The 23,046-nt window shown below is 37.9% G+C and overlaps 1 protein-coding gene across 2 annotated transcripts; it reads left to right on the top strand.

The window, feature by feature from the left end:
- Positions 1-218: 218 nt before the first annotated feature.
- Positions 219-12,825, top strand: DBR1 (debranching RNA lariats 1). Of its 2 annotated transcripts, XM_038570999.1 has the most exons (8): positions 220-549; positions 1,213-1,337; positions 3,363-3,443; positions 5,226-5,311; positions 7,144-7,368; positions 10,258-10,338; positions 10,749-10,894; positions 11,595-12,825. In XM_038570999.1, exons 1-8 carry the CDS (start codon positions 353-355, stop codon positions 12,286-12,288), a joined length of 1,635 nt encoding a protein of 544 aa, XP_038426927.1. In that variant the 5' UTR covers positions 220-352; the 3' UTR covers positions 12,289-12,825. The 2 variants fall into 2 exon arrangements, with proteins under 2 accessions (XP_038426929.1, XP_038426927.1); XM_038571001.1 differs by lacking the exon at positions 10,258-10,338 and having other exon boundaries at positions 219-549.
- The last annotated feature ends 10,221 nt before the right edge of the window (positions 12,826-23,046 follow it).

Below are 23,046 nucleotides of genomic sequence, written 5' to 3'. Positions count from 1 at the left end.
TTTTATCAAACTAAACTGCTGTTTCTGGGTAAAAACAAAAAAACAAAACACAACTCGGCTATTCTCGTCTTGATTTTTACCATCTGTCAGGCAGCTACCACTCAAGGACCCACGGAGCCAGGAAAAGCCCGACTCCTTTGGAAAGCTCTCTCGCGTCCCGAGGTTCTCGCCCTTCCAGATCACTCTCTCGCGAGACTTGGAAACCGGAAGTGAATTGTATTCCAGGCGTCTGCGCGAGGCGTGGGCTCGGTGTTGGCGGGAGCCGAGCGGGGCGCGTCCTTTTCGCGGTCCGGCCTGGGCTGGCTCTGGGGCAGGGGCTTGCGGGCAGCGCTCCCCGCCTCGGGCCGGCGGGATGCGGGTGGCTGTGGCCGGCTGCTGCCACGGCGAGCTAGACAAGATCTATGAGACGCTGGCGCTGGCGGAGAGGCGCGGCCCCGGGCCGATAGATCTTCTGCTGTGCTGCGGCGACTTCCAGGCGGTGCGCAACGAGGCCGACCTGCGTTGCATGGCCGTCCCGCCCAAGTACCGCCACATGCAGACCTTCTACAGGTGAGCGGCTCGGCCCGGCCTGGGACCCGGCGGCGCGGGCCGTGACTCGGAGCAGTGGGTGGGGGAGGACCCGGACTGGATTCGAATCCCTCCTCCTCCCCCCCGCGACCCCTGCTGCCCCCCCCGCCCCCCCGCCACGGCCCCGCCACGGACCAGCTGTCTCGCTTAGTTACCTTTTGTTAACGCGGTGTCTAGGAACGGGTGCTTAGTGTCACTTTTCTCATTTCCTTCCACCTGTCTGTCTTGTCTGATCGAAGCCTGGGGGGATCAACCTGGAGGAAGAAGCTGACAGGTTAATCTCCCTCGTACTGGGTAGGTCTCTGGGGCTGCTTCATTTATTGACCCGGGGGTTTTTGGTGGACACCTGCTTTGTCCTCGTCCGCATCCTAGAAGCTAGGGTTAAGCAACGACACAAAGTTCTTGACCTCATTGAACGCACGCTGGTTTTGAACCCAAGGTGGCAGGCAGCCCCATCATTCTTAGGGACAAGCATAGGCAAATTTGTTTAGGGAGAGCTTTTTAGTTTTTTTATCGTGAGCTCAGATTTTCCTTTGGACCTTATTTTGCTTTTCTGCTACGCCCACTTTCATAGGGATGCGTAATGGCTTTTCTCGATGCCTGATTTCCGCTATGCCAACTGACAACTTTACCCTTCTGTTCCAGGTATTACTCTGGAGAGAAAAAGGCCCCAGTTCTCACAATCTTCATTGGGGGAAACCATGAAGCCTCAAATCATTTGCAAGAGTTACCCTATGGTGGCTGGGTGGCACCAAACATTTATTATTTAGGTATGTGTTTGTGGGTAACTTTTTGGTTTGTTTGGAATGGAAGAGCCTGTCAGGATTTGTATATTAGCTGGGCAGCATCTTGAGATGTATAGTGTTTTGGGAAAGCCTCTTAATTTAAGTAATTCTGAAAGTTTAGTTAAAACAGTAAATTTAAACAGGTAATCATGAAAATGTGTCCATGCTTCATGTGGTGTTTTAAGCAATATAGATAATATGACATAGTAATAATAAATATAACTGCAGAGACCTTTTACACTATTTGCAGTCCTTTTATTTTTTCTTACTCTTTCTATTAAATTAAGAAAACTTAAACTTATTATAATGACAATCGTTAAACATACTCAAAAATAGAGAATAGTAAAATGAATCTTTGTACCTACTAACCAGCTTCAACAACTATTATCATTCTGTCATCCTTATTTTAACCCCACTCCCCTCTACACTTTTTTTTTTCCCCTCTAAACTTTTTTTGTGGGAAGAAGTGACTAGAGTATTTTAAAACCAATCCCAGCCATCGGATTATCTCACCTATGAATATTTTGGTACATATTTTTAAGAGATAAAGGATTTTTAAAAAAATATCACAGCTACAGCACTATGATTATATACATTATTATATAGTACCATTATTATACTATAGCGTTATTATATTAACTAAAGTAGCAATAATTCCTCATTATCTGTTGCCTAGTTAATCTTCAGATTTCTGTGATTAATACCAAGAGGTTGGCTTTAAAATGGACTTGTTCAAGTAGAATCCAAGCAAGGTCCACACATTTCATTTGATTGTCATGATTCTAATGCCTTTTAGGCTGTAATGGTCCCTTTCCTCCCTTACCCCATGTCCTTTATTTGTTGAGGAAAATGGAAATTTGTCTTACAGAATTTCCTGCTTTCTGGATTTAACTGATTGGAATTTCTTATATGTTGTTTAACATTTTCCTTTCATCCTCTGCATTACTTATAATCTATATAATACTATATTTAGATTTACAGCCTGATTAGATTCAGGTTCAATTTTAGCCCTGTTAGATTATACAGTCCTTTCTTTTTATTGAAATGTTTATAGTGGGGCGCCCAGGTAACTCAGTCGGTTGAGCATCCAACTCTTGATTTTGGCTCAGGTCATGATCTCAGGGTTGTGAGATTGAGCCCTGAGTCGAGTTTTTTGCTTACGGTGAAGTCTGCTTGAGAGATTTTCTCTCTCCCTCCCCTTCTGCTCTTCCCCCAGCTCATGCTTTCTCTCTTTCAAATAAATAAATAAAATATTAAACAAAAAATAAATGTTTATAGCTGTAATGATGACATCATAACTTCAGGAATGTATATCTCTACTTCATTGCTGGTTGATTATTTGACAATTGCAGTATTGTGAAAAAATATTTGAAGATGGTCAGTCAGAAATGAAATATCGAAACTGCAGGTTCTTGAGGTACCTGGGTGGCTCAGTCGGTTATGCATCTGCCTTCAGCTCAGGTCACTATCCCGGGGTCCTGGGATCCAGTCCCTGCATCAGGCTCCCTACTCAGCGGGGAGCCTGCTTCTCCCACTCCCTCTGGCTTTCCCCCTGCTTGTGTTCTCTCTCTCTTTCTCCCTCTCTTTCAAATAAATAAATAAAATCTTAAAAACAAAACAAAACAAAACTGCAGGTTCTTATTACTTTAAACCTGTTGACTTTCAGGTGTATAACATACAAATTTATCATAGGACATTTTTCCTTTTTTCCTCTCCAACCCACTATAGTATTTGATTAAGTACCAAATTATGTCTATTTTTCCCTTAACGCACCTAACTTCATTTATTCCTTCCTTTCTGCTTAGTCTCTTGCCTGTCTGCTTCTAGGCCTCTCCTTCCAAGTCTCCTTTATGTATTGTTGGCATATCACTATGTAAGAGTTCATCATGACATTTAATTTTCAAATAATTTTAGGGCCACATGGAGTTTTAGGCCTTTAAACTCTTCGTTTAGTTAGTAAAGAGATTGCTTCTGCCTATTTTTATTTTATTTAACTGTGTACTTTTTCAGGTTTGGCTGGTGTAGTAAAATACCGAGGCGTAAGGATTGGTGGCATCTCTGGTATCTTTAAATCTCATGACTATCGAAAAGGTATATATTATTCTGAGAATTGTGTTTAAACTTTAGAACTTGCATGTCTCAGGGTAACTTACGCATAATTTATAGTTTGACGTTTTCATTGGATTTTTTCTCTGAACTATTATTATTTTTTTAATGAAATATTTTATACATGTAAAAATGTTGAGAACTTTGGAACATATTATTTATGTATCCATTGTCTAGCTTTATCAAGTCTTTGTATCTTGTGATTTTTAGTTAGGATTTCAAAGAAATAAAACTACAGATACAGTCAGAGCTCATGTTTAATCTGTCCTCAGTCCCATTCTCCTTTTATTCTTCCCTTTCCTCACCAGGCAGTCATTCTCCTGAATTTGGTGTTTGTCATTCACTTGATTATGTCATTATCAGATATGTAACAGCTTTAAACAGCATATAGTTTGGCATGTTTTAAACTTCATGGGAATGTATCATTTTGCACATATCTTCCTGCAACTTGCTTCATTGTTTAATATGTTTTTGAAATCCATGTTGATACATATCACTCTATTCATTTTAACTTATAAGTAGTATTCCATTGTAGAAATATACCACACTGTACTTACTCATTCTACTATATCTGAAAAAATTATACCTTGCTTTTAAAGTTAAAGAAATAGCTTGGGTTCACATTGATTTTGAAATTTTATGAATTGGCAGCTAAAACTTATATCCTCAGTGCCACTGTTAAATCATAAGTCTGTTCCCTGCTGCCCATGGTCTTAAACTATTGGCATGGGAATACAGAAATAGGCTTTCTCCTTTATGGCAAGTGTGGGTGCAAACTATCCTCCATTCTTTGGAGGATAGCTGGTAATCTATGAAAATTATAAAAGCACTCTGACCCGGGAGTTCTATTTCCAGGAATGTAATGTGTAGATATATTCCACAAGTGCAAAATGATGTGTATACATTTTAAAATTTCAGCCTTGTTTGTAATGGCAAAACGTAGGAGCTAATTAACTATATCATGATAAAACTATACAATATAGTGCCATGAAGCGATTTTTTTTTAAAAAGAAAATAAGCAGCTCTATCCGTAACATACACAAAGAATTCCAAAATAAGTGAAGAAAAAAACATGGCACAAAATATGTAGAAACTACTGCCATTTGTGTAAAAAAAAAAAAAAAAATGAAGGGTAAAGAAGTTTGTGTATTATTATATGCATAGTTGATATCCCTGGAATAAAATACTAAAACCTGATTAACACTGGTTGCCTCTAGGTAGTGTTACTGGTGGCTGGGGGACAGGAATAGGAGGATCCCTGCCTCCCATTGTTTTAGCAGCTTTGTAGAGGTAAAACTTACATATTTTTGGAAGTATATAATTCAGTAATTGTCAGTAAATTTATAGGATTATGCAACCATCCAGATTTAGAACATTTCTATCATTCCCAGAAGTTTTGTAGTTAATTCCTGCTCCCACCCCAGCCCTACACATCACTGGTCTACTCTCTGGAGGAAAACTCCTTATTCTGTTCTGATGGTATCTTTTAAATTTTAAACTATGTGAATGACCAACGTATTCCATATTAAATATAATTTAAAAAATCATAAACCCCTCAATTATTTAGAGATTTATAATTAGTGATTACTTATTAGTAGAAAATACCAGCATTTTAAGGACAGTGTCTTCATTAAATTTTTAAGAACCAAAAACATTAATGATAGACATCAGTTTTGGAGAAGTGTGTGTATATATATATATATATATATTTGTACTTGTGGTATTTAAGGGAGTTGAATATAGCTTATTTCTCTTCTTTAATTTAAGGTCATTTTGAGTGCCCCCCTTATAATCCAGCTACGATAAGGAGTATATATCATGTGAGAAATATTGAAGTCTATAAATTAAAACAGGTATGTAAAAAGTACATTATAGCAGACTTGAAAAAATGTTAAAGTAATTCTACCAAAGTGTATTTTGATCATTTTGGTGTATGACTCCCAAGAAGAGCCTAATTCAGTATTTCTAAAATTTGGATCTTGAGTTGCTTTTAGGAGGTTCACAGATGAACATTTTTTAATTCTAATGTTATGAATTTATTTTAGGGAGTAGTAATAAAATAGAACATTTAATCCATGACTTTAGATATTACTATTTAGGTTAAGGTTAGAAAATATATGCTGGCATAAAGTGATACTTTAAAGAAAATACTAAAATATTGTAAACAATGGTACTAAATAGGTAATAAATAGTGGTAAAAAATAATAGAGAATATGGTAGTATTGTGAGGGTGGCATTGGAACACTGGCTTGACTGGAGAGTAAGTGAAACTAGGTTTTTGTTTGAGGATGCATTAAATGGCTGACAGTGGGCTTAAGCGGTTTTCACAGAAGATATTTCATATAATTGCCACACAGTTCAATGAAGTAAGTGTTACCCTAACTTGTCACATTAAGGATGCGAGGCCAAGGCTCAGATAGGTAAGTAGCCTGCGCAGGATTTCTCAAATAGTTAAGTGATGGAGCCTGCCTAATGCTCTCAGGCTCTTCCCACCATACCCTACAGTCTCTGTAGGAGCATAAGGACACTTGTGGGCATTTCTTTAATATCCTACTCATAACAGTTCCCTACCTTGAGTGCTTTTCCCTTTTGCCCATTTCAGTCCTCTACCAGTCTTTGAAGAACTAGCTTAGATGCCAGTGTTAGAGTTTTTTGTTTGGTTTCGTTTTTTAGGTAGGTTCCATGCCCAGCGTGGAGCCCAATGTGAGGCTTGAACTCAGGATCCTGAGATCAATACCTGAGCTAAGATTAAGAGTCAGATGCTTAACTGACTGAGCTGCCCAGGTGCCCCACCAGTGTTCTAGTTTAAAGCCATCTCCCTTCTCTGAATTTTCATTGCACTTACTGCTTGCATCAGTTATTTGGTGATTCATCATACCTGTCATTTTTTTTTTTTTTTAATTTTATTTATGATAGTCACAGAGAGAGAGAGAGAGGCAGACACAGGCAGAGGGAGAAGCAGGCTCCATGCACCGGGAGCCCGATGTGGGATTCCATCCTGGGTCTCCAGGATCGCGCCCTGGGCCAAAGGCAGGCGCCAAACCGCTGCGCCACCCAGGGATCCCCATACCTGTCTTATATTGTCTTGAAAACTTAATTTAGTTTTCCAAGTATTTATTGCAGATTACTTGAAGGTGCTAGGGATCAGTAAAGTATGAGGTGTATTTTGTGACCTCCCCATGAATACACCAGCCACCTCAAATACTGCTAACATAACTTACATAGTAGTAAACAGGATTTTTTAGGTGTATGCTATGTGAGTCCATTAGAAAAAAAAAAAAAAAAGAATGTACCTTTGTGTTTTACTGTATTATTTACATTAGAGATCTCATGAAGTCTGATGTCTCTGTGTCTTAAAATAGTTTCTTCACTAAAAGGGAAAAGAATAATGGTTAGTATATATTTTAGAGACCCTATATAGCTGGTTGGCAGTCTGATCAAAGTGTGTCTGTATTGCTTTGCCTTGCCATGGAAGATACGGGTGATTTGTGAGGAGAGAGAAAGCGATTTCTTTTTGCTTAGATGAGTGAGTTCTTAGTGACTTCTGTGACCATCTTAATAAAGTTTCCTTAGAATGAATTACAGATCTAAGGATCTAAGTGGCAAGTGGTTGTGCGGTGGTGGAGAGAAAGTAGGGATTGCTTTTGGTTAATCTGTTTTTAAAAGTTTTCTTTTTCTGTTAAAGCTAAAGCAGCCTATGGACATATTCTTATCTCACGATTGGCCAAGAGGGATATATCATTATGGAAATAAGAAGCAACTTCTTAAGACTAAATCTTTTTTCCGACAAGAAGTGGAAAATAACACATTGGGAAGTCCTGCTGCCTCTGAGCTTTTAGAGCACTTAAAACCTACTTACTGGTTTTCTGCACACCTTCACGTGAAGTTTGCAGCCTTGATGCAGCATCAGGTAGAAACCAAAAGTATTTATTCTTTGATTTAACAAACACTCATCAAATATCTGCAGGCTAAGGCACTATTGGCCCAGTTGTAAATTTAGAGAAAGAGATCAGAGATAACTTTGCTTTTGCAAGTAACTCCATTATCCTCGGGGAGAAGAGACCAGCAGTGATTATAAAATAGTGCAATAAATTTGTGACTAAAAGTGCCAGGATACTGTGGGAGCCACCTGTGCTATACTGTGGTGAGAGAAAGGGAGGTAGATGGAGAGATGAAGAGATTGAGAATGTTTCCCAGAGGAATTGGTTATGCCGGGAAGCAGTAGAATATAGGTGACACCATCTAGGTAGAGAGACCTGTTTGTGCAAAGACTAGGGGCCTAATGCCCGGCATGCTGATGGGACTGCAGCAGTGCCTGTGGCTGAGGCAGAGGGAGAGATGAGGCCAGAACAAGATCAGAACTGCCTTCCGGGCCATACCCTGGAGTTTGGGGTTTTAACCAGAAGGTAATTGGGGGAGTGATGAAACCGGACTTCATTTCAGAAAGATCAGTTTGGTAGCAGTTTTGTGTATGGATTATAGTAAGTAAAATGGGAGGCAGAGGAGACTGTATAAGCAAAAGATGAGATTCTAACCTACGGCAAAGAGGGAAAAACAGAACTCAGGTTCCAGAGTTTCCTTGGGAAACGGGGGATGATGGTGCTGATGGTGCTCAATGGAAGATAGAGAATAAATACATGCTTATAATTAGGCCTTTACAGAAATGTGTGGTTCTCCTTTTCCCCTCCCATTCTCACCAAACTTTGACTTTCCCCATAAAGTATTCCACAGGGGGAAAACATTTAGAAATGTCCTGGGTTAACAAGATTAGAGAGTTTGTCTCAAAGGCTCTTATAGAATTTCTTTCTTTCTTTTTTTTTTTTTTTTTTTTAAGATTTTATTTATTTATTAATGAGAGACACACACACAGTGAGGCACAGACACAGGCAGAGGCAGAGGGAGAAGCAGGCTCCATGCAGGGAGCCTGATGTGGGACTCAATCCCGGGTCTCCAAAACCACATCCTGGGCTGAAGGTGGTGCTAAACCGCTGAGCCACCTTGGCTGTAATTTCTGAGAATCTTTAATGTGTTACGGGCACTGCCGCTTTCTCCAAGAGTGAAATGTGGTGTGCAGTGCTTCCTGAACTTGACCCCACACGTTTTTGTGGGGGTACACTTTAATGATGTTCTTCAAGTATAGTGTGGAAAGTTCTGTTTGAAAACATTCCTGTAGGCCCTGGCTGTTGTGGGTTGATCCTCACTCCCCAGTTTTACTGGGAAGAGGAGGCAAGGTTACTCCTTTTATTTCCCTTTGGGCCACTGCCAAAGTAATTATCCTCTTGTAAGGTCCAAGTCATCTGTTCATATCAATCACTTTTTCTACATCTGTGTTACTGTCTTTTGTCTTGTAGGGCTCATGACACTCCTGGATTTTTATTGAAGCATCAGATTTGGTACTCTCCTCTCCATCCATCTTCTGTTGTTAACTGCAGGGACTTAAGTCTCTGAATTAACGTGTTTGATCCCTTTTTCTTAGCTCCTCAACCTCCTCTGACTTTGCCAGTGTTCTCTTTCAGCCCTTTTCCAACACCAAAGACCCCTTTTCTTCAGGGCAGCCCTGCTGCCACAATCTGCCTATAATCTGTGTGCCTTCCACCCCATTCAGCTCCCCCCTCCACCAATGAACTAAAACCTGGCCCACAGCAGGACGTCCCATAGCCTGCTCCTTGTCTCTTTTCTTCCATGTGCCTTACTGTTTTCTGGGAGTCACTTTGTACTGCATCCAATATGGCCTTCATGTTTGTGACCTACTGACATCTGCCCATGTTTCTTTCTACCAGTTCATTTTTTAAAAAATAGTTTCAAAAAAAAAAAAAAGTTTCATTGGAGTATAATTTACATAACATAAAATCCATCTATTTAAATGTACAATTCAGTGAGTTTTAGTATATTTCCAGACTCCTGGGTGTTTCCAGAGCAAACGTCACATAGCCCAGTTTTAGGACATTTCCAGCACCCCAAAAGATCTTTTTTTTTTTTTTTAAGATTTTATTTATTCATGAGAGACAGAGAGAGAGAGGCAGAGACACAGGCAGAGGGAAAAGCAAGCCCCCCTTACAAGGAGGCCGATGCAGGACTCAATCTCAGACCCGGGGATCATGCCCTGAGCCAAAGGCAGGTGCTCAACCGCTGAGCCACCCAGGTGTTCCCCCCAAAAGATCTTTTGTATCTTTTTGTTGTGAGTCCATGTTCCCACCCTTAGCCCCAGGCACCCACTAACTTGCTTTGTGTTTCTATGGATTTGCCTTTTCTGAACATTTATATAAGTGGGATTAAAATCCATAGTCTTTGTCTTGTGGTTTCTTTCCTTTGCTTGTTTTTGAGGTTTATTCGTGCAGCAAGTTTAGTATTTATTTCATTTTTATTGTTGAGCAGTATTTCATTCTGTGAATGTATCACATCTACTTTTGGGGTTATATCTAAGAGATCTTTGCCTAACCCAAGGTTATAAAGATTTTTTCCTTATAATTTCTTCCAAAAGTTGCTTAGTTTTAGCTCTGGCAGATTACTTTTAAGCTATTCTGTTATTAATCTTTGTGTTATGTGCTTTAACAGTATCATTATCATCAGCATTTGTGTCTGCTTTGACTTTTGTAAGGAAGTTGCAGCCAGAGAGTTTAAGTGCCTTGCCCATTTCACTAGTGGTTATAGAACTAACTTATTTTGGAATAGTGACAGTTATTTCTTTGACATACGTCTTAGGGGTATTTTTAATAAAGATTGTTTCCGTCCTATTCTGTGTATGAATTACCTGTGATGTCTTAACATTTTTTTCTTAAATCATGGTTCATATTTCTAGGCCGGGGATAAAGGACAGACAGCTAAAGCAACCAAATTTTTAGCCTTGGACAAATGCTTACCACATAGAGATTTTCTTCAGGTAAAAAGAAAATGAAATAACTGCATAGTTTTGCTCTTCCAATGATTAGAAAAGTATTAATTTTCCCTTTAGAATTTATTTATGCTATCTATAATTTAGGTATTTTTAGAATTCCTTGGGAATATTTAAGTTACATTAGTGTTTTTAAGCCATCATTCCTTTTAAATTTTATTTTATTTTATTTTATTTTTAAGATTTTATTTATTTACTTGAGAGAGAGGGAGAAGCAGACTCCTGCTGAGCAGGAAGCCCGATGCGGTGCTCTATCCCAGGACCTTGGGATCATAACCTGAGCTGAAGGCAGATGCTTGATCGCCTGAGCCACCCTAAAATTTAGGCGCCCCTAAATTGCATTGTTATATTGAAATTCTTAGAATATTAAAAATAAAAGTATCAATTTCTTCCTCTAGGTAATAGAAATAGACCATGACCCCAATGCTCCTGAGTACTTAGAATATGATATCGAATGGCTTACTGTTCTTAGGGCTACCAATGATCTTATTAATGTGACTGAGAGGCTATGGAATATGCCTGAAAATAATGGCCTGCATACAAGGTGAGTCTGACCTTATTTAGGGTTTGCTCTCTGTTGCATGCCCAATTTTTGTTCCCTCCACCTGGGAAGGGACAAAAGGGAAAGGGAAAGGGAAAGGAAAGGGAAGGGGAAAGGGAAATTTCCCTTTCAAGGGAAGTTCCCTTCCCTTTCCTTTTTATGTCCCTTACCGGCCGGCTTTCCGGACATGAGGCCTTCCCTTTTCCTTTCATTTTTCTTCCTCCTTTCCTTTCCTTTCCTTTCCTTTCCTTTCCTTTCCTTTCCTTTCCTTTCCTTTCCTTTTTCCTCTTTTCTTTTCTTTTCTTTTTGAAATGAAGGGAATTATTATTAAGTGAGTGTCAAAATAGTGAAGATTGGTATAAATTTTCCATCTAAGGGATAGAAAAATCGATAATTGAGTACCAACCCAAATAAGTTTATGAATGAATAAATGCGTAAAATGATAATATGGAGATTTGGTTCACATGTTAAAATAATTTATGATTGTTTTAGAGCGTGAGTTAAGAACAGTTAAGAACAGTTTTTTCTAAGAATTATTTTTATTCCAAAATAGTCCTTTGGCAAATTAACTATAATTTTATTAAATGGAATTTTTATATATGGTTTATATTTTATCCTTGCACACAAAATCCATTGTTAGATTTCATCTTTGATTGTCTGAGGCTAATAAAATGTAAAAAGCTATTGTTTTGGACTTTTGTAGATGGGATTATAGTGCAACAGAAGAAGCTATGAACAAAGTGTTGGAAATACTGAATCATGACCTCAAAGTTCCATGTAACTTTAGCATAACAGCTGCTTGTTATGACCCTAGCAGACCACAGACACAAATGCAGTTGGTTCATAGGATCAATCCTCAAACTACTGAATTTTGTGCCCAACTTGGCATCACTGACATGAATGTCAGGCTTCAGAAGGCCAAGGAAGAACATAATTTGTGTGGTGAATATGAAGAGCAGGATGATGTAGAGAGTAATGACTCTGGAGAAGACCGTAGTGAATATAACACAGATACATCTGCCCTGTCCTCTATTAATCCAGATGAAATAATGTTAGATGAAGAAGAGGAAGATGAAGATAGTATTATAAGTACGCGTAGTGACATGAATACACCATCTGCAGAACCTTCTTCTGATCAAGCTTCTGACTTCTCTGCAAGCTTCTCTGATGTCAGGATCTTGCCAGGTTCCATGATTGTATCTTCTGATGATACATTGGGTTCTCCAGATGGCAGAGAGAGGAACCCTGGTGAGGCTCTGGAGTCAGGGGATGGAAAGGACTTAACCGAGTTGCCATCAAAGAGGCTGAGTGATGAACATGAACCTGAACAAAGAAAGAAAATTAAGAGGAGGAATCAAGCCATCTATGCTGCAGTGGATGATGATGATGCAGCATAAGACAATTTACTTGTCTTAGTATTATATGTAGATATGTGATTTTTGAGACCATATTTTTAGAGTTGGATTTTTGACTCAAGATTAATTTTATAATAATGAAGATACATAAAGTTTTAGTTAGGTATTGACTTTGTCTTTAGTCCTTTGTATATTTCAGAAAAAAATATTAAAATTTCATATATTTACTTGATCAAGTACCTTTTTTTGAAGATGTGTATTACTCATTTTCATTTTTTTCAGCAAGCACTTACTGAATACATATTTTGTACTAGGCATTCTTCTGTAAGATGGCACTATAAAGATGAGTAAGACAGGGATTTTACCTTCAAGGAGTTACTGCCACTGTGAATATTTTGGTGTATAAAATATGGCATATTTATATTTTGTCTTGCAAAGTCATTACTGCATGTACAGTTTTGTATGCTTTCTTATTTGTTATAAATATTTTCCCTCGTGTGCTCCTAATGTCTGTCAAATATGATTGAAATTGAAGATGATAGATACAGTTTCAGGAAATAAATTCCTTTGAATACTAAACATTGGTAAACATAAAATTTCACACATAACTGCTGAGATTCATATAACCTTGTAGACTTTGGCATATTTTAGCTTTTTTTAAATTTATTTTTATTTATTTATGATAGTCACAGATTGAGAGAGAGAGGCAGAGACATAGGCAGAGGGGGAAGCAGGCTCCATGCACCGGGAGCCCGACGTGGGATTCGATCCCGGGTCTCCAGGATCGCGCCCCGGGCCAAAGGCCCACGCCAAACCGCTGCGCCACCCAGGGATCCCATATTTTAGCTTTAGTTTTAATTTTGAGGTAACTGTAGTAACTGTGCAGGTCATTTTGGGCATGGTTCAGCCTAGTATTAATTACTAGCAGGGATTGAGTTGTACAAATGCTGCCCCTTGTGCTGTTACGGATAGGTAGTAGTAGAATATTTTTAAAGATCCACATGGAAGAACTATACCTCCGTCCTGTCTCTGGTTAAAATGTCTGGGTTGATTGAGGAGATGGTTGCCATGTACTTTGGATCAGCAGTCATGAATTCAGACTGTTGTAGAATATCGTCATCCCACAGTAATCCAAACTCAATCCAAATCCAATCCAAATTTTCTCCAGTCTAGGAGAAAGATTTAGCAGTTGGCTTCCATCTTGTCAGCATCTGACTTGAAAGTCAAGCACTTTACTGCTATCTATTTTTACTTTCTTTTATGAGTTGAATATTTAGTTCACTTATTTTGATTTCATTATTTGCATAAGGTATTTAAAAGGTATGGATTTTCCCCATCACTGATTTAATGGAATCCAGTACTAACATTTAGGTCCCTCCTCCCCAAAATTCTTTAATAAAGATAAATAAAAGCAGAAAGTAATTACATATAAAATAAATAACAGTTCATAAAACAAAACAATCTTCTAGCTTGCCCAATCAAGAAAGAAAGCACAAATGCCAAATGACATATAAATAAAAGGGAGAAATAGCCAGTATAACAGGATATTCAAACAAACAGGATTACTCTCATAACTTAGTACAAATAAATTTGATAATGATTACTTTCCTAGGAAAATAGAATTAGCTGAAATTCATCCTACTGGAGATGGGAAGTACCAAATCTTTTAAAGGCCAGATAATCCCTAATATAAGGTAAACTTACAAAATGTGGAAAAATGAAGGAAAGTTTAGTTTTTATGAAGCAAGTATAATGTTGATACCTAAGTCTGATAAAGATTGCACAAAAAAAGCCACAGACCAATCTCACATAGGAATATTGCTGCAAAAATCCTAAATATTATGGGATCCCTGGGTGGCGCAGCGGTTTGGCGCCTGCCTTTGGCCCAGGGCGCGATCCTGGAGACCCGGGATCGAATCCCACGTCGGGCTCCCGGTGCATGGAGCCTGCTTCTCCCTCTGCCTGTGTCTCTGCCTCTCTCTCTCTCTGTGACTATCATAAATAAATAAAAATTAAAAAAATTTTTAAAAATCCTAAATATTAGCAAACAATCTATAGCATATTTTAAGGTAATTTAGCATGACTGTTACAAAGATGGTTCAGTATTAGGAAATGTATTCATATAACTCACATAGTAGGTCTAAAAGCAAATGTGGTTATTTCCATGGATGATAAAAAAGCTTTTGGCAAAAATCAACGCCCATTCTGATTTTTTAAAAAGTAAAATCTAGGGGCGCTTGGGTGGGCTCAGTTGGTTAGGTGTCCAACTCTTGGTCCACTCAGGTCATGATCTCATGGGTCTTGAGATTGAGCCCCCCTTTTTTTTTCTAAGATTTTATTTATTCATGAGACACACACAGAGGCAGAGACACAGGCAGAGGCAGAAGCAGGCTCCATGCAGGGAGCCCAACGTGGGACTCAGTCCCCAGTCTCCAGGATCAGGCCCTGGGCTGAAGGCAGCACTAAGCCACTGAGCCACCCAGGCTGCTTGATAGAGCCCTTTCTTATTGAGCTCCGTGCTCAGCAGGGAGTCTGCTTGAAGATTCTCTCCCTCTGCCCACCCATTCTCTCCTCTTTAACAACAACAAAAATCTTTGGAAAGAAAAATAAAATCTAGAATCTTGTTTAATGGGGAAACACTATTGGCATTCTCATCAAAGGGAAGTAATCAGAAAGTCAAGGAGCAAGACAGGATATCCGCTACCTCCATTACATTTTAACATTGTATTGATGTGAAGAGCAAAACAATTTTTCAAAAGAAAACAATGAGAGAAATCAAGATTGCAAAGAAAGGCAAGTACACACAAATGACCTGAATGTTTAGATGGAAAACACAAGAAAATCAAAATGAAAACTAATACAGCATAGTAATGAGTAATACAGCAAGGTAGTAAGATAAAAATTAACATACAGGGATCCCTGGGTGGCGCAGTGGTTTGGCGCCTGCCTTTGGCCCAGGGCGTGATCCTGGAGTCACGGGATCGAATCCCACATCGGGCTCCCTGCATGGAGCCTGCTTCTCCCTCTGCCTATGTCTCTGCCTCTCTCTCTCTCCCTGTGACTATCATCAAGTAAATAAAAATTAAAAAAAAAAATTAACATACAAAGCAATAGCTTTTATGTGCGCAATTACCAGTGACTGGTGTGATACAAACAATATCAAAAAGAAATACTTAACAAGAAATGTACAAAACCTATAATGAGGAAAACCTTAAAATACACCTCAAAATGCAAAAGTAGACTTGAACTAATGGAAACATCTCTTATTCTTGGACAGATAAACATTTTAAAGATGCCCATTCTTCCCAAGTTAGTATATAAATTTAACATGACCCCAATCAAAATATCAGTACATGTTTTTGGTTTTTGTTTTCCTGGAGCTAGACAATTTACTTTTAAAGTTCATATGGGGGGACGTCTGGGTGGCTCAGTCAGTTAAGCTTTGCCATTGGCTCAGGTCATGATCCCAGGTCCTGGGATGGAGCCCCACATTGGGCTCCCTGCTCAGCAGGAAGTCCGCTTCTTCTCCCTCTGTCCTACTCATGCTCTCTCTGTCAAATACATACATATATACATACAACATACATACATACATACTTAAAAAAATCCACATTTATTCATGTGGATAAACAATTTAGAACAGATAGGAATATCCCACCCTCACCCCCAAAGTGCAGTAGATTATGCTGGCCATATCAGCTATTAAAACATACTACAAAACCTCTATAATTAAAACAATGTAATATTGGTTCGTGGATGGACAGACCAATGGGACAGACCAGGAATAGATCCAAATATATAGAAAATTTTAGCAAATGATTTAAGTGGCATCTCTAATCACTGAGGAAAAAAATGATATTTTAAATAAATAGGGTTGGATCTCTGGATAGCCATTCACAAGTAAAAAAAGCTTATTATATATATATATGTTTTGAAATGTTTATATATATAATAATATATATTTTATCTGTAAACTCCAAATAGATCAAACTTACAAATGTGAAGAATGAAACCATATAAATAGCATATGAAAGTCTGGGTAGGGGTGTCTGGGTGGCTCAGTCGGTTAAGCTTCTGACTCTTGGTTTGGGTTCAGGTTGTGATCTCATGGGTTGTGAGATTGAGCCCCATGTTGGGCTCTGCACTCAGTAAGGAATCTGCTTAAAGAATCTCTCCCTGAAAAAAAAAAAAAACTCTCCCTGCCCCTCCCTTTACTCATGCATGTGTGTGTGCTTGCTCTGTCTCTCTCAAATAAATAAATAAATATTAAAAAAAGAAAACCTGGGTAAATTTCCTTATAACCTGGAACTGAGGAAAGGCTTTGGAACTGTATCTCAAAATCCAGAGCAGTAAAGGGAAAGATTGATACATTTTGAATACATACAAAAATAGATAATTTTTGCATGGCAAACAAAACAAAACACCAAAAACAATGTTAAAAGATAAATGTCAAACTGGAAGAATGTATTTGCAACTCATTAAACAAAGGGCTTACGTTTGCAAAATATAAAAAGCTCTTTACATAGACTCAATAAATCCACTTCTACAAATAAATCCTAAAGATACACAAATAAAAGAAAGCATAAACACAAGAGTATTTGTTGTGCTATTATTTGGAATCACAAAGGATTTGGAATAATCTAAATCTCACTGGAGAGATTTTGTTGAAGGTTTATGGCAGCATTATTTCTAATACCTAAAAAGTAGACATAGCCCAAATGTCCATCAACTAATGAATACATAGATCAACTAATGAATCATAAATTCTGTACAATGGAATATTATTTAGCAATAAAAAGGAAGGAAGTACTGATACATGCTACCACATGGATGAATGTTGAAAATATTATGGTGAAAGAAACCAGACATACAAAAGCCACATATTGTAAGATTTCCATTTAGATGAAATGTCCACAATAGACACATCCATTGATACAGAAAGTAGATCAGTGGTTGCCTATAGCTGAGGGAAGGGAGTGAGAGATAATGAGGAGTGACTGCTAATAAATATAGGGTTTCTTTTTGGGTTGATGAAGCTGCTCTATCTTTAGAGTGATGGTTACACAACTCTGTGAATATATTGCGGATATTAAAAAAAACATTGAGCAATACATTAAAAAAAAGAGAGAGAGAGAGAGAGAGAGGCACCTGGGTGGCTCAGTGGTTGAATGTCTACCTTTGGCTCAGGTTGTGATCTCATGGATCCTGAGATAGAATCCTGCACCGGGCTCTCTGTGGGGAGCCTGCTTCTTCCCCTACCTATGTCTCTGCCGGTCTTTCTGTGTCTTTCATGAATAAATAAGTAAAATCTTAAAAAAAAAAAAAAAAAGAAGGGAGAGGCCCGTGAACTGATACAGACTGAGTTTCAGGTTATATTAAGTTAAAAACAAGGCAGGGGCCAGTCATTAAGAAATAAAAGTTTGCTTCCTAGTCTTCCTTTTTTCCTTTTAATTTTGATTTTGTAAAACATTTACGTGTTTCAAAAGTCAAAACTGTGTAAAAAGTTATACTCAGATATTTTGCTCCCTTTCTGAACCCCTTCACCCAGTTCCTCCATTCTCGACTCTTTTCATCAGTTTCTAGTTTATTCCAGTGTCTGAGATGGTGATGTTGCAGGGGAACCTTTAAAGTGGTAGGAGCTCAAAGCTTGTAGAGGACATTGACTTTTGACCTGCACGCATCAACTCCTCTTTCTGGTAGTAAAAATATTATTTCTTTGGGAATCACCTCTCCCGCAATAGTGGACTGCCCTCACCTGTCTGAGGGCAGCCATGGGGCTTCCTTATGCCAATCAGATGCTCTTTCCTTAGCATATGGATCTTGATCAGAGATAAAATGATGAGAGTCATTGGTGCTTCTTAGTTGGAGCGGCAGCACACTGACAAACCTGTCGAGTAGTTTCTCTTACATTCTCAGAATTTCTCTTTTCTAAGCATAGGATTTCAGTCTTCCTTTCATCTTCTAATCCCCATCTCCTTATCTCCGTCCAGTAAATTCCCCTATTGTTTAATTTAGCCAGCCAGAGTTTTGGTGCTTGCAGCCAAAATACCCTGACTGATACATATGCTCCTGAGTGTTAATGAGCTTGTAATTGGAACAGGGGAGGAAAAGGCAAGATAAGAAAATTATGGTCCTCATCTATTATGATTTTCTTTAATTCTTATTTATCAGCTTAGGCCATTTATTTATTTATTCAAGAAATATTTATTGAGATACATACATCCCAGGCACTGTGCCAGGGATACAATGGTGAGAAAAATCAGGTATAATTCCAGCCTTCATGGAGCTTATAGTACAATGAGGGAAATTAATATTAATAAAATAATCACCTCAATAATTATGAAATTCCAACTATAGCAGTGTGACAAATGAGAGGAATATGGTGCTACAGGAGCAAATCAAGGGGACATTTGATTCACAGGTATTGCTTAATATAATACCAGAAGTCTTGGTTAGAGCTATAAAAATAAGAAAGTAAGAGATATAGAGGTTGGATATTTGCAGGCCATGTGTATGTAGATCACTCATATAGAAAGGAAAAAAAAGCAAAATGAAAAGATGCATAGAAATAAACAAGGCTAACAAAAGTTTTCCAGGTACAAAGAGAACCTCAAAGATCAGTAGCATTTTTCTCAAATAGCAATAACCAGTAAGACAAAAGTGATAGAGACAACACAACAACCACAAAAACAAAAACATTTCTGGAAATTATCAAAAAACTTACAAGACTTCAATGAAGAAAAATAAAACTGTATCAAGGAAATAATTTAATATTTAAATAAATGAAAAAATAGTCCAGGATTCTGGATGTGATAGCTTAATATTGTAAAGTTGTCAATTGCTGCCAAATCAACAAATACCAATGATCACAAACCACCTAGGACTCTGGTCCCGGTAATTTAACAAATCTGGAAAGTTAAATTTTTTTGAAAAACTTTATTTATTGATTGATGAGAGACACAGAGAGAGAGAGGCAGAGACATAGGCAGAGGGAGAAGCAGATTTCCTGCAGGCAGCCTGATGTGGGACTCAACCCTGGGACTCTGAGATCATGACCTGAGCCTAAGGCAGATGCTCAACCACTGAGCCACCCAGGGCCCCTGGAAGGTTACATTTTAATATAAATTATAGTAGTGATATTATGAAGATTCAAAATCAGTTTCTAAAAGTATATAAAAGCCTGGTAATAAGAAAGAGAATTGTGAAATATTGATGTGACCTGTAATTTTATTTTTAATATCTTAATATCTCAAAGAACTCCAAAACATTTCAGTTGATCTCCTTTGTTCAATTTTGGACTTCTCTGTGGATTGACTTATTGAAGCCAAAGCAGGAAGTTCCTAGTGATTTCATGAATGTTTCATTAATAATTATATTAAACTTTGAACCGCCTTCATAAATCTGCGTTCATCAGTCATTGGTGGGATATGCAATTGTTCTTCCTTAATTTAATTTTTTTGAAATTGCTTACATATTCACGTGGTACAGAAACCCAATAGTACAAGGTACATCCCATGACAGATCTGTCTCATTTCTGCCAGTCGCTCAGTTCTTTTCCCTGGGATCAACCAACATTATCAGTTGAATTTCCTTTTCTCTTCTGAGAAAGATAGTGGTAATCCACACATTCTTTTTTTCTTTTACTGTGTTTTTTTTTCACACTTAAAAAAATATATAGTAAGTAAATGTATGTCTATATAAAAAAGTCTTCCTTTTTTATGGATGCATATTATTCCATTTACAGATGTATCTTCATTTATTAAACTAGTCCCTTCTGATGGACATTAGGTTGTTTCTAATCCTTTGAAAATCAAAACAATGAACATGAAAATATACATTCTTTTGCTGGTGTGCAACTAGATTTCTAGGATAAATTCCTGTTAATGAAGTTGATGGACACAGAGTACATTGGTTTATATTTCAATGAGTATAGCTTAACTGTCCTCTGCCATGGTTGTACAAATTTATGCTCCCAGCAGCATGTTAGAGTGATGGTTTGTCCACACTTTCCCCAATGCCTTGTGTTATTAAACTTATGGGCATTTGCTCATCTGAGATGTAAATATATCCCAGGGCAGCTTTCATCATCTTATATGTAGGGTTGAGTGTCTTCATATATTTAAACCCATTTGTATTTCTTTTGCTGAGAACTGCCTGGTCGTAGCTTTTGCCTGACTTTCTACAGGAATAAAGTTTAATTTCTTACTGATTTTTAGGAGTTGTTATGTAATAGGCAATATAATTTTGCTATTCAATTGTCTCTGACTACTAAGGATTCCATAAATCCTGCATCTTTATGTGTTTTTATAAAATAAAATTGTAAAACAGTTCAAACATGGCATCAGAACACCCTTGAGACAAATGTATAGTTATTGAATAATGATTCAATAAGGTGAACACCACTGTAAACTACCATCCAGTTCACCCAGGTAGCTAGAAAGTTGCCATTTACCCCAGAAATCCATCCATATGTCCCATTCTGATCTCAACACACTCCCTTCCTCCAAAATTATCCATTTTCCTGTTTTTTATAGTAATCACTTTCTTTGTTTCTTTATAGCTTTTCACTTGTAGGCAATCCTAGACTCTATAGCTTAGTCCTGATCATTCAAAAAATGGCAGTGTCTTTAAAGATTCTTCTAATCTTTAGTACTCCCCTCCATCTTTCCTTTTCTTTACTCCGTTTCAGATGATGATCTCAGGACTTCTGTGTAGTTTTATATAGTCTAGATTTTGTTCTTGGTGCAGTTCAGCACATTTCTCTGTTCTCTGTATTTCCTGCAAACTGACAGCTGGAGCCAGATGCTTTATCAAACGTAGATAAAATCCCTTTGAAAAGACCATAGGTGGTGCTGTGGTCCTTCATCAGGAGGCACACAATGTCTGGTTTTCTTTCTTTTTGTGATATTAACAGCTTTTGATGGCCAATGTCTAGAACAATTACTTTATTGGGAGTTGCAAAATAATGATATTCTAATTCATTAACTTATTTTTCATTTATTCATTGAAATACTTTATATACATTTGTAAAGTGGAGTTATTTTTATAAGAATTCTATTTTTGGGATCCCTGGGTGGCGCAGCGGTTTGGCGCCTGCCTTCCGCCCAGGCCACGATCCTGGAGACCCGGGATCGAATCCCACGTCGGGCTCCAGGTGCATGGAGCCTGCTTCTCCCTCTGCCTGTGTCTCTGCCTCTCTCTCTCTCTCTGTGACTATCATAAATAAATAAAAATTAAAAAAAAAAGAATTCTATTTTTATAATCAATAACCAATAGTGCAATTTTATGTGGGGAAATATAGGATAAATACTTGATTCTTTCTCTTCCAAGTTTTTAGATAGTGAATTGAATCTCTATCACAATCCAAAACTGGCCAATTTGTTTTTTTTAATCATTATGAACCATTTAATCATTATGAATCATTATGGATTTAAACATACTTGAAGAGTTTCAATCAGTTGCACTTAGGCCTTTTAAAGCTAAGAGTGTTCTATTTTTTATTTTTTAAAAATTTAAAAAAAATAATTAATTAATTAATTAATTAATTAATTTAAGAGTGTTCTATTTTTGTTCAGTAGAAATCCCTTGAGTTGGTTTCTGAATCATTTTCACATGAGCCTAGTAGCTCCCTTTATCTGATGTGAAGACATAATCTTGACTTATCTCATATTTGTTTTCTGCCCAAAGCATGAAATGGATCACTTCCCCATAAAACCCTTGTTTTTCTTAGTGAAAAATGATATTTCAAAATCTCAATCTGGGTACAAGGATTGCTAATTGCTACCAAGGATTGATCACTGTTTCTAGGCTTCTTCAATGGACAAAGGTAGGAAAAGTTTATACACACACACACACACACACACACACATCCCAAAACACTTCACGAGTTCATACTGATATTTCCAACTAAAATTCAGGACTACAGGATGTTTTACTTAACCTCTTCTATAATACATCCATACCTCCTATCTTTTACCCTGGAAATCTTGATTTCAAGAACCTAGAGTACTAAATAAAATTAGAATCTCCTATAATCACTCATTTACTTTAACCTCTAAAACACACACACACACAAATTCTCAGTAATACAATCACTGAGAATAGTCATTTTTTGCATATGTGCGATTTTCTCCCCATTTTGGGTTTTTGACTATTGATGTGGTTAATTTTAAGTCTCTCACCTTACTATTTTTCTCTATTTCTCCCATTTGTATTTTGTCCTTCCTTTCCTCCTTTTCTGGCTTCTATTAGATGAATTGAATATTTTTTTAGGATTTGATTTTATCTCCCCTTTTGGCTTATTAGCTATAAACTTTGTTGTGTTATTTAAGTGGATGCTGCAGGGCATATAGTGTACATTTTTGTTGGAGGAGGTCATCAAAAAGACCTGATTGCCAGTCAACCTGTGAGGTGGACCCAGGCAATCAGAAGATCTTTACCTCCTCCCCTGTCCTTGGAATCTGGGTTCTGCTTGCCTTTCCCACTCTCAGTGGCTGGTCCAAGAACATAGCCTTCAGACAATGATGTGGTGTTGAGAACACCTGCACAGCATATGTGACTGTACCCAGTTAAGAGTTCTCTCCACATACATTTTTAAGATGTGGTACGCAGATCCTGGGATCCGCTCATCTCGCTGCAGCCCAAGATGAGCCTTGCATGTAAGTTCCCTTTGCCTATCAATACTGCTACCTATCAACCTGGAGCGGCCTGCTTCTTCCTTTGGTCTCTCCCCGTCCTCTGCACTTGCAGGCCAATTTCAGATTATGCCTGGAATGCTCCCCAAAGAGTTATGAACCAACA

Source organism: Canis lupus, chromosome 23, assembly GCF_011100685.1.
Source record: "Canis lupus familiaris isolate Mischka breed German Shepherd chromosome 23, alternate assembly UU_Cfam_GSD_1.0, whole genome shotgun sequence".
Classification (NCBI taxonomy): domain Eukaryota; kingdom Metazoa; phylum Chordata; class Mammalia; order Carnivora; family Canidae; genus Canis; species Canis lupus.
Note: the sequence above shows the minus strand (reverse complement) of the source record. Positions and strands in the feature narration are given on the sequence as shown.